This window comes from Seriola aureovittata, chromosome 21 (genome assembly GCF_021018895.1).
Source record: "Seriola aureovittata isolate HTS-2021-v1 ecotype China chromosome 21, ASM2101889v1, whole genome shotgun sequence".
NCBI lineage: Eukaryota > Metazoa > Chordata > Actinopteri > Carangiformes > Carangidae > Seriola > Seriola aureovittata.
This window is the reverse complement of record NC_079384.1, coordinates 17168420-17188752: the sequence shown is the minus strand read 5'-3', so window position 1 is coordinate 17188752 and position 20333 is coordinate 17168420. Positions and strand designations below refer to the sequence as shown.

Below are 20333 nucleotides of genomic sequence, written 5' to 3'. Positions count from 1 at the left end.
TTATTTAGTCATTTATTTCGATCTTTGGTTCATTTATCTTTATATAGTGTGTCCAGTGCAAAAGCAGCTCACTATTAATCCTATTTTATGGCCTCTAATTTTCATAATAACGTATGTAATTTGGTGCTAATTATAGGGCAAAATGGAGAAGATCAAGTTTATAAGCAGGTGTTGATTTCCAGAGGAATTTCCTTGAACAAGCTTCTCCATTTGAGAAAAGTAAACACTCATCCATTATTCATTTATTATAAACTTTATTTTTCATTAATGTTGAATTGTTTGTTTGCCTGCAGATAAATTTCACATTTTTGCAGCTTAACTGCTGTGCACAAACTCAACTACTCTTGATGTTACGATCGCAATAATTAGAATTAATGTTAATTATTAGGAAGTGAACCAATTGAACCTTCCTCTTCTGAGAAATATGCTTATTTGCTTTCTTTCTGACAGTTAGATGAAAAGATTGATACTCTCATGTCTGTACACTAAATATGAAGCTAGAAATAGCAGGCTATTAGCTGACCAACAGCTCCAAATTTACTAATTAACATGTTATATCTTGTTTCTTTAGTGGCTACACAAACGGTAAATTACAAACAAACAAGTTGTGGTTTTATAGGAAGTTATGTGCTAGAATTGGCCAGAGCCGGGAGGTTTTTCCCCTCCTGCTAGTCTCTATGCTAAGCTAAGCTAATTGCCTGCTGGCTCTAGCTTCTTATGTAATGCAGAGACTCTGGTCAAAATATTCCTTTAACCAACCCAAACCAAACCAAACGCACTCATAAATCCTCTCTCTGTCTCTCTCTCTCTCTCTTTCCAGGGGAACCTGACATTCGGGGTGGACGGTGATGTGACCTTGATAGATAACACAAAGCTGGTGTCTGTGCTCAGGGATCTGCTGTCCACCAAGGAGGAGAACGTGGAGAAGGCCCTGCTCTACCGCACTGTGGCCACTGGTCGAGATGTCATTGAGAAACAGCATACAGAACAGGAGGCCAGCTACGGACGGGACGCTCTGGCCAAGGTTATTGCAGAGAAATTACATGTTGTTTGTCGTTGGTGGGCTGCAGGAGAAAAATGAACAGCTTTGTCCTGCTGATGTGTGGAGAGTTGTGACATTTCACTTAGTGCTTGGCGATATTTTTACTGCAGTTCACACTGATTCACACAAGCATGAGTCACAATGTTATGACTTCGGGCAGAAGCTGGAAACTGTGGAAGAAGCGATGTATGTAGGCAGCTTCAAGACCAGCAGCTGTGGGCTGTGAACCAAAGTCTGACTCACTAATATTTGGACATTTAACTCACAGCTATTCATCTGTATCTGTGTGGTGGACTACTATGTGTCTGCTACAGCACGTCTTACATGAAATATTTTGTCATCCTCAGGCCATGTACGAGCGTCTGTTCTGCTGGATCGTGGGACGAATCAATGATATAATTGAGGTGAAAAACTACGATGCCAGAGTCCACGGGAAGAACACAGTTATCGGGGTGCTGGACATCTACGGTTTTGAGATTTTCCAGAACAACAGGTTTGGATGAGATATCCCACCAAGTTAAAAAGCATCCACAAATATGCATGTAAAATTTTCCTTTTTGTGTCCATATATTTCATTTTATTTTTTGTACGAGGATTACTGTCGGCTGTCATGTTAGAACTATTAATGTATGTGTTCACCTTCATAACTCAATATGACATTCAATCTCCTCTTTTTTTTATGCTACAGCTTTGAACAGTTCTGCATCAACTACTGTAATGAAAAGCTGCAACAGCTGTTCATCCAGCTGGTGCTGAAGCAGGAGCAGGAAGAGTATCAGAGAGAAGGCATCCCCTGGAAACATGTACGAAGACAATTATTTGGTCTCATTTTCATTTCTATTGCCATCCATTGGGCTTAATATTTTATTTATTAATATAAAACATAACATGATTTTATACAGTTATACCAAGTTTTTACAAAAGTACTATGTAGTATTTTTGTATTACCTGTTGCTTACTTTTGTCTTCCTCTGTTCTGCGTGTCCTTCTATCAGATTGATTACTTCAATAACCAGATCATTGTGGACTTGGTGGAGCAGCAGCACAAGGGCATCTTCTCTGTTCTGGATGAGGCTTGTATGAATGTGGGCAAAGTCACAGATGAGGTTTTCCTCCAGGGACTCAATGGCAAGCTGGCCAAACACGCCCACTACACCAGCCGCAAGGTAGGAAACACCACATGTATATGTTACTTGGAGCTGTAGAGACTAAAGTCGAATAATCAATTGGTCGATCACCAGAAGCGATTCAACGTGCAGTATGTAACTTCTGCCGCTGTCCGTCAAAACAGAGAGGCGGCGTTAGGTGATGTCGTGAAACAGTGTGGGATCATGGGAGTTTTCTTCACCTTCATTGCTGTGAGCTTCTCCTGGTTAAGATTCCTTCAGTGTCACTGGTTCAGGAGGTTTTTACTTGGAGCTGAATTATCCAGGTGGTCTCATCTTCTCCATAACGAATGGAGTGGGAATAAAACCAGTAGAAACACAGAATAAAGCAGGTTCACTTTAAAGAATCAGTGATTCACCAGCTGTGTTCAGTGGACACAGAACTGAGCTGTCTAACATTTACTCAGCTTTTTTGTCTGATAACTTTAGATCCAGACGTCCGATGATTAAAATCTGGTTAAAAAGACAGTTGAAAACAACCAAGGTGTAAAAAGTGTATGTGGCTTAAAACTGGATAAGTAAATTTTGAGCTTCTGACAGGCAACCACAACACTGACACATGCACACAGGGGACATGATGTCATTGACAGGCAACCAATAGGGACAGAGCGTTACAATGATGGGTTTGGGAATTGCTGGAATTATTTGGGATAATGTAAGTAAACAACTTTTAAATAGATAAATAAACTTTAATTAATAGTTTCATTAGACAGAATATTCTTTGGTTGCAGCTTCTCCAATGAAAGAACTTTCCTCTGACCTACTATTATTTTTACATGAACTGATTCAGAGTGCATGACTTTAGCTGCATAGTTTGGTCTTCACCTGAGGCAAACCCATCAAACATGGCTCTGTGTCACGCATCATCATGTTATCATGTTTCTTTTCACTTTTACTGAATACACTAGTTGTACTTATTTAAAATTATAAAGATAGACAAATTACAACATCCATATCTCAGCGCAGGAACAAGTTATTGTCTGTTTTAAAGTTCATGACGGTGGATTTTATTATAGGTCCCTGGCATTATTTGCAAATGAAATTAAACAAGCTCAAACAATAAACTCATCAACAAACTTCAGTATAAGAGTGTCAGTTATCCCTGATGCTGAAGATGCAGGATGTAGCTGTGGTAACCTGAGAACACCAGAGGGCAGATTACACCAGGCAGTAAGTAACCATTAGCGCTGGAGGAAGAGACTGAACATGATCCTGTTTAATAATCAGGAAGGCTTACAATCTAATTCACTCTAATGGTCTGTGAGAGCAGACAAATCATAATCCAATTTAATTTAACAGCCACGTTTTGTGTGTGGGATCAGATGGCTTGGACAGGGGGTCACTCATCGTCACTGATCTGGGGTCAGTGTATTTCAGTTTCTCTGCCGATGTTTAACATGTAAACACAGTTTTTGGTGCAGCTGATGATTGGACTTAAAACCACAGTGGTGTTTTTATTTAGATGGCTGCAGTTTTCCTCTGAGGACACAAGGGGGCATCAGCTGTCAGAGAAAGAGCGGGCTGGGAGTCTGACTCAACACTTTGCACAAGTGATGTCACTGGCAGCCAATGAGAGTGTATGGAGCTGGTGCTTTGCTGTGTTAGAATGGGAGGTGGTGGTGGAGGGAGGGGATGTATTTACACATTTATGAGGAGAAACGGAGAAGTGGGAAGAAGTCGGGGAGATGGTGATGCAGTGAAAATGACTGATGACAAGTGGTCATCTGTATGTTTCTGGCCAGTGTAGATAAAGAAACAGGCTACAAAGTAAGGCACTGTGTCAGAGAGCCTATTCAAAGGCTTCCTGGCAGCTACGTGTTCCCATGCGATGCAAAGAAAGAATATTGAGCACTGAACCCTGTAGCCGCTGTTTCCCAGTGAATGAAGTGCACAATGACGAGGAAAGTGAATAAAGCAAGGTTGAATCAGGGATGTGCTCTGCTGCAGGGCATATTGATCGGTGAAGCTTCCCTTCCTCCTATCATCTTGGAGTCGATATGCCCCCTGCTGCTGCCCTTCTGCTGCTCCCTGACCCGCTCCTCTGACAGCGAGAGTTTAAAAGACGTGTGAAATCAAGGGTTGGAAAGTACAGTGATCCAGCTGTTACTTCCTGGAACCAGTACTGTACTGTCAATATTAGCCAGAGATCTTTTTTTCTGTACTGTCTGGAGTCTTGTTGCCAGGCAACATTAACATAATGGACTTTTTGTCAGGAAGTAGTGTGAATTGTTGGGGGATTTTAGTAGATCTCCAGGGCATATTATTTGGGAGGGATAGACGGTGTGTATTACCATTTATATTAACAGTCTTTAAAATTATTTTGGCCAGAGTGTATAAGAGATGAGCCTTCCGTGTGTTGATTTATTGTTGTTGCTTTTAAAATGAATCTGTGTTTGAGAAACATTACCGGGGCAAAGGGATCAATATTTGCGTAGATGATCACTTATAAATTCAGATTTAACAAAAATGAAAAAGCCACTGTGAAATCGAATGTGCTGCTTGTTGCAACAACGTATTCCTGAAATTGAAAAGACAAAAACACAGTTGCATGTACTAACACAATGTATCTGAATAATTGCTGTTAAAGTTGCTTTTGTAAAAACTCATAATTTTTTCATACATTGATGACAGAGTGTCCAGTCGTGTCTCAGTGTCTAAGTTGTGCTTATTGTAAACTGTTCTTAGAGGAATTTGTTATTCTGAGAAGAGACTAACTATGACCTTGTCCTTGTGCAGTTTAGTAGAATAGGCTGGGGGTGATGTTTCTCACATGCAGAGTCCCATCTCCTGGGCCCAGAATAAATATATTAATTGAAGTCGATGGAAAATGACCAGAGAGTGTTTTTTTTATTTTTGATCATACTCTTGGTTTTAATCATGAGAAACAAAGTCATAGTTAAAAAGCAGAGTGTAGTGGACCACATATTCGTACAAATGGATCTATTTGCTTTCCTGACTTTATTGCAGTAGAAACACCAACTAGCATCAGACTGGATGCATACAGTTAACACAATAGAGCCACATCGGTTGAATGAAACCTTGGACTCTTTTTGTAGTGTATTTCTTTCTGTTCCTCTAGATGTCCTTTTCTGTGGTTTATGGTGATTGATTACTGTCAGTTTGATTGATTACGACCCACATTGACATTAATTGAGAAGGTACAGCAGCAGGACTGTCATGTCTAATTAGACATTTTGTTCTCAGCACCACTCAGTGGTCAGAGTCATAGTTGCAGCTACTAAACTAAACTAAGATATTCTTACAGTAGAGACTGACTGTACTTGTTATTGGTCTCCTGATTGATTGATGGGAGTTGGATGTTCAGTCAAGACTAATTATTGTAAAACAAGCCTGATTAAACCTCAGGCAAAATGTGTTGGTTGCACTCGCACAATATGAACTCATGAATAATATTAATGCAAATCTACGTGTGGTGCTATTTGTCTTTGTTTCAGCTCTTAGTTTTATTAATGTGTTATTTAGATCCATCTTCCTCTTGTCAGGTGTTGACTTTGTTTTTCAGACATAACAGCTTTTATTTACAGTCATTCTTCTTGTTACTTTCCACTGGATTTTTGATTTAATTTTTATTTCAAAAGCAGAGTACAACCTTGAGTGAATTACTTTCAGCTAAAGAAAAAAGAGAGAGAGAAACTCTCGCCGTATATTAGTGTGACCCGAAATAGACATCCTAACCCACACTCGTGATGCAAATAAGCTCTCCAGAAAGTTCTGAAAATTTCAAGGCTTTGAGGCTACGAAGTGTACACGAGCTCTGCAGACTTTAAAGACCCACTGTGGCTCTGTAGCCTCGTCGCTCACATCTCTGCAAGTCTGTCTGCCAGAATAAAAGTGTGGAGGTTGAGAAATGGGTGTGTGAGAGAGAGAGAGAGAGAGAGAAGGGGAGAGGGGAGGAAAAGAGGTATGCAGGGAGAGTGAGAATTAAATGTGAAAGGAAGTGAGATCAAGGAGAGAAAAGGTTGAGGGACTAGAAATACACTATACATTGTTTGTTGAGGCACATGTATTATTGCTGTATTTCAAGGCTTCATTAATCCATATTTTTATATATATGAAGTTTCCAAGGTGATAAATTGTGTTTACAGCTTGTTCCATTTCTCCACCAAGTGGAAGAGGCTTTGACATTTAGAAAGAAATAAAAAAGTGAAACCTTCTCTTAATGAAATGGATTAAAGATTAAAGCAAAATAATGCAGCTTCAAATAAAAACATGTCAGCACACAAGTCCAGCTCAGTCGTTAAACAGCTATCAAGATGCTGTTTCAATGGTAAAGAACGAACCCTGAGCCCTGAGAACACCTGTCTCTCACTGCCATCAAACAAACAACATACATCTGGACTGAATGTTCTCAGGTTCTGCTCCAGTGTTCAGCAGTGTGCTGTGAAAGAGACGGAGCAATGAGAGATGAAGAAAAAGAAGAAGAGGAAGAGACTGAGTCAGAGATCTATTCCAGGAATGTTCTGTAACACAATCTGTCCTGTGTGTCTGCGGTTATGTTCTTGCCCTCCTTCCAGTACTGGGTGATGCTAGACTCTGTCTTCACTCTGTTGCCTACCTGTTTACAGTGCACACACACACACACACACACACACACACACACACAAACACACGCACACACACACTCATACTCACTCACGCTCTGAAACACACATAAGCACACCCTGTCCAGGCTGTTCACCCCTCCTCATTCATTCACAAGATGCCGCATGTGCACAGTGAATTTACATCTCACACACGCATGATGACACAATGACACACGGCTGTCGCGGTGTACGGAGTCCATACATAACCGCACATACAGGCACATGTCCTGAAAAGACCAGATTAGAAGTCGGAGAGGGAAGAGAAAGTTTATATCAGTAACAGATGCAGTCTGGTGTGACTTCTAAACTGCGCCTTCACATCTCAATATGTCATGTTGCTTTGCAGTCTGCTGATGATAAATTCTTTTTTATTGGCTTCCAGGCTTCTCAGCCTTGTTATGAATTAATCAGGGGCTTTTGATGCACGAGAGCCACGGGCTTGTTTACAGAGATGTCTTAGCTAAAGGGAAATGCTTTAATATGATGTGCTGCAAACGATGCTTCAGCGTGATTTTCTTTTCTTTTTTATTTGCTTGTGCATTGACGCAGTAAAATCTGACTGTCTCCTGCAGTTTGCCATCACGTTGTGTTTGCTGAACTCTACACACTCTACATGCTGAAATTCAACGAGTTTCATAAGTGTTTCACTTGAGTCATTCAGCTTTTGAATCTATTTTTAGGTCACTGCACCACAACTAAACTGGATGCTGATAGTTTTATTTTATGGTTTTATTGCCTGGATATAGCTCTTTCCTCTGTGCCATGGAGCTCTATCGCTGTTCGGTTGCATCATATCATTTCTGCAGGTTTATCAGCTGCACATTCATGCTGCAAATCTCTTGTATTGCCACATCCCAGTGGAAGTAACCATTAGAAGATGGTCATTTGTGGCCATGAAGGGATGCACATGGTCAGTAGCAGTAATACTCAGATAGGCTGTGGCATTCAAACAATGACTGATTGGTATAAAGGTGCCAAGAAAACATTCCCCACATCATTACACCACCACCAGCAGCCTGGACTGTTGGGTCCATGGGTTCATGCTGTTGACGCCAAACTCTGACCCTACCATCTGCTGCCTCAGCAGAAATCCAGATTCATCAGACCAAATCTTCAACTGTCCAGTTCAGGTTGAGCCTGTGGCCACTGCGGCCTCAGGTTTCTGGAGTGGATCCAGACATGGTCTCCTGCTTCTGCACTGCTCACCACAGTGGTTATCTGAGTTAACATAGCCTTTTCTGTCAGCTCCAACCAGTCTGGCCTTTAGGAAATGTGAATTATTACTCGACTCTGCAGTTGCACAGAGCTTTACTATAGCATATCTTATCTTGTTGTTTTGGTTTCTCAGGCAGCAAATTTACTGTTGTGGTTCAGTCTCAACACTTTTATCAGCTGCGTTTTTAGCAACAGCAGGCAGCTGTTTCTATCTAAAAAAGCTTTGTAAACCTACTGTGCACTACCTGCCAAGCATGAAGCAGCAGACAGGTACAGACGTACTGCAGCATCATTTGGCTTGGGGCTGAGTGTCAGAAAGCATTAAGAAACTGAGACTGACACGTTGTTGGCTATGGCCTTTTTATGGAATTTATACTGTATAGCGTAATGTCGACCTTATCCCTTAAGCCAAACGTAGCCAACGTACCAACAGATTTCAACCAATTCCTGTTCCAGTCACTGATGGACGGTCACAGTCCTCTCTTTGGTCAGGTTTCTTGTCCCTGCTTTGCTGTGTTAGAGGATCCTCGCCTCCTCCCCTCGGCCGTCCTCCTCGCTCTCTGCTCCTTCTCCTCTCACTGAGCGTTGCTTTGATCTCGCCGGGTGTGTTTAATCATTCGCTGACACATTAGTTCCTGTTAGAGTAGCCATCATGCCCCTCCCTGTCTCTCCCTACTCCTTGTTTAATTTTTCTCTTCTTTCACAATCACTCCCTCAACACCTCACCAGCATCTCAGCACTTGGCCTGTACAGATGCGGCTTACTAATAGGATGTGATGTATGTGTGTGCGAGTGTGTGCTCCACCTGCTGCCACATGTATGAATGCATGTAGGGGGGCTGTGCTAAGTGGTAAAGCTTTCATGGGCCATGTGTTGGTGATGCTAATCACCAAGGCTCTCTGGTCATTAGCTCCAGGGAGGCACAAGGTCAGCAGCAGCAGCAAGGACACACAGAGGAGTCTAATTAGTGTTTACAAGAGTATTAAGCAGTGGATATAGTCACCTGCAGTCCAGTACCGGGACACTTTGATGGGTTTTACAGGAGATGTACTTATGTATATGTCTGTCTAAAGTGAGGACGTAGCTCCATACTCGATGTTTTAATACCCTGACAGCTGCCACTCAGTGCATTGGGCATGAAACGCAAAATCCATCTCCTCATCTGCCGCCTGGATTTGCTCCCGCGGTTCCCACTGTGAGTTGTTGACAGGTTTGGAGACAGTCAGACGCTGCTCATCGGGAGGTCTGGCTCATGCCCTTGTAGATGGTGTTGAGTCCAGAGGCTAGAGAGAGCAGGAGGGCACAGGTGGCAAATAAGGATTGCTGGAAAAGTGTTTACAGAAGGTGCTGGAGCGATAGAAGTGGAGGCAGGAAGGGGGGAGTCAGATTGAGGTGGGAGTGTCCCAATAATCTATGTATGCAGACAACAAAAAGAAAAGATGAAAACAATTTAGTTGACCAGAAAAAACTCCACCAATCAACCCTGTTTGCTTTGTCTGGTGTGTTCAAAAAGCAATCAACACATTTGTGAGATTATAAATTGACTGATATATTTAACAACAGCTAAGCAGTGCAAGTTTGCCAAGTCTTGATCAGACACTAATGGTAGAAACTTCTGCCTACAATTTGTATGTCATTGTAAAAAAAAATTAAATTAATTAAAGGGTAATAAAAAAAAGTAGAAGTGATTTAAATGATTCTTTCACTGTCAGTTAATGAGCCAACATACCTGTGTAAGACTTTCTGGAGTAGAAGACTCTGTAGTGATTCGTGGTAGAAGTCATAACAGGGTTGGTTTAAGAAAAAATCTGGACTCAAGGAAACGATTAGACAGACCAAAAACAATTGCATTGGACATATACACATGAGAGTGTTGTATTAAGATGGACTGAACCTATCCTTTAAAGTAAATACCACCATAAAGTACCTTAGTAAGGTGTCGTTCCACCATGAGCCAGAGCAGCTTCAGTGCTCCTTATCATCATTCTCCCCGTCTGTTTAAACTCTGCTGGAGGGATGAACATCATTCTTCTGAATGATACTCCCTCGATGATGATGGAGGAGAGCGTGGTCCAACAGGTCGCTCCATATATTCCTGTGGGTGTTCAAATGGGTTGAGATCTGGTGACTGTAAAGGCCAAAACATGATTCACAATATTTCCATCAAACCTTTCAGTGACCCCATGAGCCCTGCGTAGGAGCCTCTGCATCCACAATGTTCTTTCTCAGGATTATCTTTACTTTACCACCTGTTTGTATGTTGGACTGAGGCCTGGTGTGTGGCTTTTAAGTGGTGCCTCTATCACTGCTGAGAGCTGCTGTTAAACTGGCCTGAATGTGCTTTAATTTCTCTGGGTAAATTGTTCAGTGGCTGCTGTCCTCTGTGTCTTTTCTCTGCAAACAAAATCTTAAGATGCATCGCGTTAATAAGAGCTAAAGGTGAAAATGTGTCATCATCACTTCCTGTAACGTTACCACAGGGTGCTGCCGCAGTGTGTACCTGACACAGTCAGTCCATCATGTTCCTGTTCCTGCTACTCTCTCTCTCTCTCTCTCTCTCTCTCTGTTTCTCTCTCTCTCTCTCTCTCTCTCTCTCTCTCTCTCTCTCTCTCTGTCTCTCGCCTCCTCACCTCACTTCTTCCTCTGTTCACAGTTTCCCTGTCTGGTTTTCTGTGAAGCTCTCTGTAATTTATATGTTCCCCACCCCTACCTCACCTGCTGTGCCTGCTTTTGTATTTTATTTATTAAGATTGAAAACTAAAATCCCGTCAGGCTTGTCCCTCCTCTGCATCTCCTGTCAAAGCTCATTATTTTTTGCTTCACGTGTCACCTTGGCTCTTTCTGTCTTCCCTACCTCTGTCTGGGTTCAGTGGCTGATGGTGCCTGAAACCACTTTCTATCTGCTTAATTAACCTGTTTATTTGGCGATATGGCTATCAGTCATTTCTACAGTACAGTCTAGAGAGGGAGATATGAAGCCTGAGAAGACTGTGGAGGGTTGAATTATTATGTTGCTGTTGCACCTTCACAACTTTTCACACCTTTGTTGACTTGAAATCTACAAAATAAAAACTTGTAGTCGAGCTGAAACAGAGAAATAACTGTTCTGAAAACTGATTTATCATTTGAGGTCCTTCTTATGCAAAACTGACAAATATTTTATGGTTGCAGTTTCTTAAATGTAAATATTTAATATGTTTTGGTGCCTTTTGTAAATTCAATATCTTTGGGTTTGGTGCTGTTGATCAGAAAAAATAAGCATCTTGAAGACAATGATCACTTTGGGCTTTCGGAAAATATTTCACTGTGGTCTGAGATTTGACTCCCAGTGCTTAATTGTAAAAAATAATCAGCATTTTAGTTGCAACCCCAGTCCTGTATCACATGTAGCACATGCTACTAGTAATTTATTTTGTAAGCTTTGTGAGTCCTGGGACAGCTCTCTGATTGTCTCAGCACTGTTCCTGCTTTACATTCATGGAGTGATACGCCTGAAGCTGCTCAGCTTAATCACTGTGTTTTACTGCCTGAATTAGCATCACTAGCATTTACACTGAAACAACTGGGGGTTAAGTGCAGTGTGCCACAGTTATTTTCAAAGGGAAAGCAATTCACAGGTTTCTCTCCCTGCACAGATTTTAGTTGCTGATGTTGGAATGTTTGATTTGCCACCATTAAGTTAAATTTCTTTAAATCACAATTTTTATTTAATATGTTTTCTTTTTCATTTCGTTAAAAAAACAGACCTTGTACAAACCTTGTAAACATTACTTAAACACTTTGATAATTATGACTTATACAAATGGAATAGTGTATTGGCAATGTTAATAATTTTCAGATTAGTCTCTTCTTTGCACAATCTGTCTATAAAATTTATTAAAAAAAAGCGAAAACTGACCATTACAGTTTGGTGGTCTAAACTGATATTTTCAAATTTCTTGGTTTGTCCAACCAACTATTCAAAACCAAAATATATTTATTTACAATGATTAAAAACAGAGAAAAGCAACAAAACCTCACATTTGCAAAGCTGTAACCAGTAAATAAACAATCAATAAGTATCAATCAATAAATGACTTAAATGATTATCAATTATTGAAACGTTTACCAATCAAATTTCTGATATTTAATAGAATATTTATTTATAATTAATTGTTTTAGCACTAAAACAACTGTGTCCATGCTGTAGGTTTTAATATGTTTAAGGAATAAATGATGAATAGGTGTGACACATTCTTCTGAATGTTAGTGTTTCTCTCATCTCTTGGTTCCCGCTCACAATCCTGTCTTCACTTCCTCTTCTCATTATTCTGACTTTGTTTTGTTTCTATTAGTTTGCCCTCCCTCTCCATGCACACTCAACACACACACACACACACACACACACACACACACACACACACACACACACACACACACACACACACACACCATCACCACCACCACTGCCACCGTCACGCCCTTGCTCTTAACATTAGGCTGCATCCCAAGCACAGAGGAGGTGCTAATAATAAAGCTGCCAAGATGTGTGTCTGGTTTGCGTGTGTGTGTAGTGAATGTTTGTTTGTGTGTGTGTGATGGAGTGTAACTGATTGTGATGGATGAGGGACAGTGTGGCTTCCAGCAGATGCAGGCTGTCTGTCTGATAGTGCATCTGTTTGTCTGTCTGTGTGTGTGTGTGTGTGTGTATGTGTTAGCGTTAGCGTGCACTCATGTATGTGTTAGTACTATTTACCCCCTGAAAAGTGTGTGTTTTGTATTTCCAAATAGATTATGTGCTAGACTTTAGACAGCTGGAAGAGTTTGGTTTGTGCTGCCCATCGGGAGAGTCCAGACAGGATTAAAATTAAGATCTCGAGCATTAAGAGCTTATTGAAAAGGCATTGGAGCCTCTAAATGATGCGGTGTGGTATTTTCAGAAAGTGTTGCTAACTATGTGCATTAAATAATCTTTCTTTACAACGTTTCCTTCCCTTTGTTTGCCGGGCACACTGCAGTTGGCAGTAAAAACTTCAGAGGAGTGTATTATTGGAGGCTCTTCAATGCTTCAGCAGATTTCTAAAGTGCCAGGGAGGTAAATAGTTTTATGATTTCACTGAGGATTTTCACTTGGATCTGTCAGAGATTTACTCTGGGGCCCTTTGTGGTTTTGATTCGGGTGCTGGACTTGATTCAAGGTTGACTGATTCATTCAGCTCCCTGATGTAAATCTCTCTGTGTCTGTGAGATTTTTTGTGTGTGTGTGTGTGTTTGCAATATCTTCCCTCATACGGGATGCTCCTTCTTTCACTGTCTCTTTGATTGTCTGAGGGTTTGTGTGTGTGTGTCTGTGTGTGCGTTTGTGTCTCAGTGTCTGAGAGCACTGAGCCTTTCAATGAGTCATACAATATTTTCTTAAAGATCCAAAGTAGTGGAACATACAGTATTGGCTTAGCTGAGAGAAGTGGAGTCTAGGTAAGATGTTTCAGTGAGGCTGTTTGTTTTTCCTCCTGTTCCTCCACAGCACTGCTTAGTTTGACTTTTATTTATTTATTTGTGCAATCTGACAAATTGAACAAACAATCAACATAATAAAATGTACATAGGACAGCACCAAGCAGACACAGGGATACAAAATGAAGTAATTAAATGAGTGCAAAGTGTTTTTGGTAAATATGGTTATTCAGTTCATTTCTGTGAGTGAAATGAGAAGATTGATACAGTATCGATCCCATGTAGGGCTGAGAACATGAGTTGTTTTTGTTATTGATTCATCTACTGATTGTTTTCTCAATTGTCAGCAAGTAGCATAGAAAAAGTTCATCACAGCATCCCAGTCCCGATGTCGATGTCCTAAAAGAAGATATTCTGTTTAATATAATTGTAAGAGAAGGAAAGTGTAAGAAACCTAGAGAATATTTGTGTTTAAAAAGCTGGAACAAACATTTGCAATTAATTTAAAATCGATCTACTGAAAATTCCCCCTGGAAACAAGTGGAAACAGCTGGAAAAAGGCTGGAAACAGCTGGCATTATTCTCTACAAAGTTGGAAAAACAATCTGCCCAACACCTCCAAAGTTCACTAATAAATATGTAGTATTTAGTGTGTTTAATCCACACAAACTGAAAAATAAATTAAAAAAAATTTGTGATGGAGTTACTTTCTCAACAACCTTGTCGAACTACAGCCGGATGTAGTTGATGTGTGCAGCATGAGGGAATATTTTCATCCCAGTGAAGTTCTCAGGTTTTCTAACATCGTGTCTGTACAGAAACCAGAACCTGTACTAGTCCTGGGCAGCTGGGTAAACTGTTGTTCCTCAAGAAATAGGTCTGGCACATAACTGATCATAAAATCACATTAATATACATAAATCATAGATTAAAAAAAATATGCAGTCAGGGTTGTTCACATTTCTTTCTGGCTATACTCCTTAATTCTGTATCTGTCTTACTTTCTTGACATCTGTCCCATGGGGCTTACAGAGTTTTTTTCTCCTTGTTACTTGTAGTTTTAATCTTTCTGCTTCCTGTTCTTTTGCTCCTGTTGGGATTGTGATGAGAGCGCAGGATACCTCTCTTCACTCCTGTCTCCCTCTAATCTCTGATGTCAGCATAATACCTTTTAGTGAATCACACACACACACACACACGCATGTAACTTTGCTCTACTTCAGAAGCCCACTTGTCACTGGCTGCTTTGCAGTCGCAGATGAAACAAGAAGCCTCATCCCGCTCATCAGAAGCTTTTGCATGGCTGCGGCAGACCTCTGCGTTTCCATTCATGCTTCCTCCCTTTCCTGCAAACTGGCCTACATACAGGCATCAGTATCACACACACACACACACACACACACACTTTTGCTCTCTCTTTTTGCTTGCACTGTCTCTTTCTATCACATTGTATTCACTTCTCTTCCTTTTCTTCCTCAGTCCCTGTCTCACCTTCTCTCTTTCCCCCATGCTTGAATTTTATTTATCTCAGTCTTGCACATTCTTTTCTGTCTTACTCTCTTGCTCTTTTTCCACCCCTCCTCTTTTCTGTAAGACTTATCCACCCTGACAGAATTACTGTTTTCTGCACCACTGCATCTGCTGTAGCAGTAGCTTTAACATTCTTAACCTGTGTGGTTTGACGTGTTTAGAGGTATAACAAAGGGCTGTTTAAGAGTCTGGACAATATGAACATACATTTGCAAGGAAGACAATCTACCTCAGCTATCTTGATGTGGATCTGGAATTTCAGGGAGGCTAAAGCAGCCAGATGTGTCAACATTTATTAGGAGAGGTAAAAGAGAGGAAAGTCTTATTTATCACATTAGATTAGAACCTGCTGCCTACTGTTGATTTGACCGTGTCCTCTAAAACTTTTTTTATGTAATGAGCAGACTTAATGCACAAAAATTTCAACTGTAGACTTAACCTGGGCTTAGATTGCATGTAAACTTCCTTCAGCCTAAAAGGTGCTTCCAAAAATCATCAAAACACTGAGAGACATGAGCACCCCCAACCTAGTGTCTTAAGAAGCTGTGGATCCTTATTATTTATCATTAATACTGTCGTAAGTGTAGTGTAAGAATAAGAAAAAACAAATGATGTCATGTTTTTAGCTTCATATCTTCACGTCCACACACTCATAAAAACCAGGTTTAATAAAGAATTGTTGACAGAATAACATCTGATGATGAGCACATTTGTGAAGCTTATAGGAACCTCCTAACAGAGTGTGTGTGTGCGTGTGTGTTTGTGTGTGTGTGTGTGTGTGTGTGTGTGTGTGTGCGCAGCCACTTTTAAGTACTGCTCTGTGTAGAAATGTAAGGACCCGATGTTAAATGCTGTGCAACTTGCCTCAAGTTTGATCAAATCCGGAAACAACAGAAAATATATTGTGTCCAGTGTCAGGCAGATCGTACACAGCCACACAGCTTCAATATGTATTTACTATTAGATGTATGCATTTAGAAGACTTGGTTTCAATGATGTAAACAACACTATTAACACAACTTTAATAATCATCAAACATTCAGACACCAGTTGATGATTATTTGCACTGCAGTGTGTATCACAGATCTGAAAACAACGGAAAACTGCTGTTCACCAGAAAATGTTTTCAAATGTTTTCTTGAGGGAAGAACGTATTTAGAACATATTTAGTTTCATGGTCGGACATTATTTATTCAGAACTAAAAGCAGACAGAAATCATTGGGGAGAAAATGTTAAAATTTGGTCTGAAAAAGTTATATTTTGTTTGTTGAGTTAGTTTGTTATGTAATGAGACCAGAACGGCTTGAAATTGACGTTCAATTTGCTCATCAGAACTTGAGACTTGAAAACTTTTTACAAAAAGTCGGATAGCAGGTTTTTGAATTTGAATAATCCTGGCTGTGATGGCAAAGTAAACATCAATGTAACAGCGACACTGTCAATATTTTTCCAGGTAACAGACTGAAGGCATTGCTCTTTCACTACAGTGCTCTGAGTTAACCTTCATTGCTGCTCGCTCACCGCTCTCTCTCTCTCTGTCTCTCTGCAGCTCTCACCCACTGATAAGAGTTTGGAGTTCGACAGAGACTTTCGCATCAGGCACTATGCAGGAGACGTGGTGTAAGTAGCTCAACGTTTTATTTATTCAGGAAAAGCTTTTACCGATGATTCATCCTCTTTTTCCACATTTGTCCATTTTTACATATTCATGCCCGACTGAAACCACAGTCCTGTACCTTTGGCTCCACCTCGGGAGCAAATGGAGGTTTCGGATTTTTAAATGAAACTTGAGTCTTGTTTGGGGGACGTGGGAGCACAACTCATTCACGCTCTCTGACCAAGTATTCCTTTCATAACCTAGTTTTCTGTATTTCCATATTTGCCACTACCCTGTTACTCTCTGAGCAGGAATGCACAATTACTTTGAGCCCTTAGTTTATATAGTTTAATGCCTTTAACCAATCAATGCAAAAATATTATCAATAAAAATTACATTATTATTTGAGGAATTTCCATCTTAGTGCACAAATACAAGTAATTTTACGCATACTTACCTTTGATTTCAGTTGTTTTCATCCACAAGCAAAACTTCAGTGCTGTCAATCAACCAGAGTATGATCACATAACAAAAGTGTTTGTTTATGTTTTATCTATGGCTTAAAGAATTTAATGTTTCTTCTTTCTGACTGTTTGACAATTATTTGAAGGTTTATTATCAGTGCGCATGTAATGACATTTGATCAGAGAAACAAAACTTCAGTGTTACTTCAGCAAGTACGGCTGTAACACGTTTGTGAGTGTAACAGCAGCAGCTGGCGTGTAACATACACTTGACTAGTATCAAAAGGCTCCATTTGACAATTTCACATTGAATTGCAATTATTCCATTTCCTGCAAAAAGGAGGCAAAACATCAAATTACTCAAAATAAAAATGTGGATGAATCATGATCAATGTGAATGAGGAAAAATTTGTCAAAGATTATTTCATCTTTTTCGGACCAGTTCATGACAAAAGGACAATTCAGACATTTTAGCCTGAGCGCTGTTTTAAGCTTGGTTATAATAAGGTAGTGAGTTTCAGATCATTGTTTTGGCCTGTTTACTGTTTTGGACAGACACACACAGTTCACTGGTGAACACAGTGGAGCATTTAGCAGCTTGGAGAGTCAGACATTTCCCTCAGGAGTTGGTAGAAACCAGAAACAGAGCTAATGATGAGTCAATGTTGTGTTCACGACTTGTTTCTGCTGCCAAAGAAATCAGTTACTGCAGGTTTAAGGACTGAAAACTGTGCACAACCACATCCACACACACACACACACACACACACACACACACACACACACACACACTGGTGTAACATCAATTGACATCTTCATTGCATGATGTCCATGAAAATGACAGCACCACTTCCCGGTCTGTAAAGTACATGGATGATGAAATGAATAAATCACACACGCTAAGCCCCCAAAAAGTGCTCTCAGGGAAATGTGTTGAGTCTGTTCATGAGGGCTAAGTGTCTGGCACCCAAGGGACGATTGAGCTGAGCAGCAAGGCCTGTGACTGGCAGGCTTGATTGATCCCTCAGCCACTTAGACAGGCAGGGGGCAGAGTGCACCTCACATCTCACAGCATGGAGAATAACACCTCTGCTATTTATAGCACGTCCATCTCTAACAGCACACATTAACTTAGTGTATATTAACACAGGGCTATAGGGCTTCTGGCAGAGGTAATCATATGGTTATGACATGACTGGCGAAGGACACTAGGAAGGGCAGTGTGCACGGACATAACAAAAGTGTGTGTAGGTGTGTGTGTGTGTGTGTGTGTGTGTGCGCAGGTGCATTTACTTGCCTCTCTCTTTTCACAGGTACTCAGTGGTGGGTTTTATTGATAAGAACAAAGACACTCTGTTCCAGGATTTCAAGAGACTGCTCTACAACAGGTGACACACACACACCGCTTCAATCACCTCCACACACACACTCTTCACTCTATTCTTTGCAGCATTCTGATTACATGACACTCCTCTGGAAAGAACAGCACCGGACAAGTACAACTAATCTCCTCTCAGTTTGCTCTTGTCCTCCTCCTCCTCCACTTCAGTTCTCTGGTGTTTGTCATCTGCAGAATATAAATATGGGGTCTAGTAATTCCTCAAGTGTCTCATGACCTGAGTTTTATGATACTCTTTAGTCCACACACAGGCACGCAGCCGGCCACCAACATTGTCAGATGTTGATATTTGGTTGAACATAGGTTGTGGTGTCCGGTGACAAAAATTCATTGTCAGGACAACATCTAACAATAACGTTCATTAGAGGTAGAATACTGACGACAGCTGATGTTTGTTGGTTTTAAGTTGTGTTGTCGATCCAACCTATTCCAAATGTCTCATGCCAACATCATCTTGACATATTAAATAACAACGTTCTAGTCGTGACCGATGCCAATGTTGGGTTTTGACGTCAACCTGATTTTCATTTCCGGCCAAAATGTAACATCTGTCCAGCGTTAGAGTCATTAGAGTCCAACGTCTTTCTGGTGTTACATTGACGTCCGTAGCCTGCTGGGAATGAACTAATGGAAACACCTTTTCTGGGTTGATGATGCATCCAGAGTTTACATTGATATACAAATGCTTCAAGGCAGGAATTATTCAAATTGAATAACAGAACACATTTCTTTTCTTTTCCTTTTTTTTTTGTTTGCATGTTAAAACACATTTCCTCTTCTTTTCATTAAAGTTGAGTTTCTATCCTGGATTTAAAGGTCATCATGGCTGGGGCAAGTCTTATATCATCTGGAGGTCGAGAGCATTCATATAATAAACAACTGTGATTTAATTTGGTCTTAAACCTCTACACTTGGTTACTTTTGGTACACCTCTACACTTGGTTGTTAGGGCCACTATATTAAACTGTGTGTTATTTTGTTATTGTTATTTTAACCTCTACTAATACACATCTGCTTTTCATGTTTTCCTTGTGTCTGACCAGCTCTAACCCAGTACTGAAGGCGATGTGGCCCGAGGGCAAACTGAGCATCACGGAGGTCACCAAACGGCCGCTGACAGCTGCGACACTCTTCAAAAACTCCATGATCTCACTGGTGGAGAACCTGGCCTGCAAGGTGAGCCAGGACTGATATAAAAGAAAAAAAAACATTTGACAGAAGGAATTATGAAAGTGAAAAGGAAGAATTGTGACCACAAATGTTGTTAATTAGTGTGAAATCCAAGGTTGCACAGCTTGTGTGGATTGAAATAATATGAAGGCTTTATCAGAGAAGGCAGAGCAAGGAGAGGACTTATATTGAAATAGACCAAACCCAGGGACACTTAAATAGAGGTTCATAGTAGTTAACTCACTGTCGCCCTCTGTAGGAGCCCTATTATGTCCGCTGCATCAAGCCCAATGATGTCAAGTCGCCTCTCCTGTTCGAGCTGGAGCGCTGCCGCCATCAGGTGGAGTACCTCGGGCTGCTGGAGAACGTCAGAGTGCGCCGTGCCGGCTTCGCCTACAGACAGACGTACCCTCGCTTCCTACAGAGGTACCCACCGTTTATTTTTCAAAGTAAATGCCTGTTATGGGGCGGCGTGGTAGCCGAACGGGCGCATATCACATGGGCTCAGATGCTCTGAGCAGCAAGTCGGGTTTGACTCCGGTTTGACTGCATGATTTGCTACGTGTCATTCTCCTACTCTCTCCCTGCATTTCCTGTCTCGCTCCACTGTAACTGTCTAATAAACAAGATATTCAGATTCTCTGTATCTGGTACATCAGTCCAAAACCCAAGGATGTTAATTTTACTTTGATATACAGTATGACAGCGAAAA

At 40.8% G+C, this 20333-nt stretch overlaps 1 protein-coding gene across 1 annotated transcript in view; it reads left to right on the top strand.

Moving 5' to 3' along the window:
• The window catches only part of myo1d (myosin 1D), a 105439-nt gene that overhangs the window by 27200 nt on the left and 57906 nt on the right, over positions 1-20333 (top strand). The window contains exons 8-15 of the mRNA XM_056365819.1: positions 821-1024; positions 1390-1535; positions 1731-1845; positions 2038-2208; positions 16541-16611; positions 18366-18440; positions 19495-19627; positions 19881-20047. Of these exons, the coding sequence (XP_056221794.1) occupies positions 821-1024; positions 1390-1535; positions 1731-1845; positions 2038-2208; positions 16541-16611; positions 18366-18440; positions 19495-19627; positions 19881-20047 (1082 nt within the window). The remainder of the gene's footprint in view (positions 1-820; positions 1025-1389; positions 1536-1730; positions 1846-2037; positions 2209-16540; positions 16612-18365; positions 18441-19494; positions 19628-19880; positions 20048-20333) is intronic.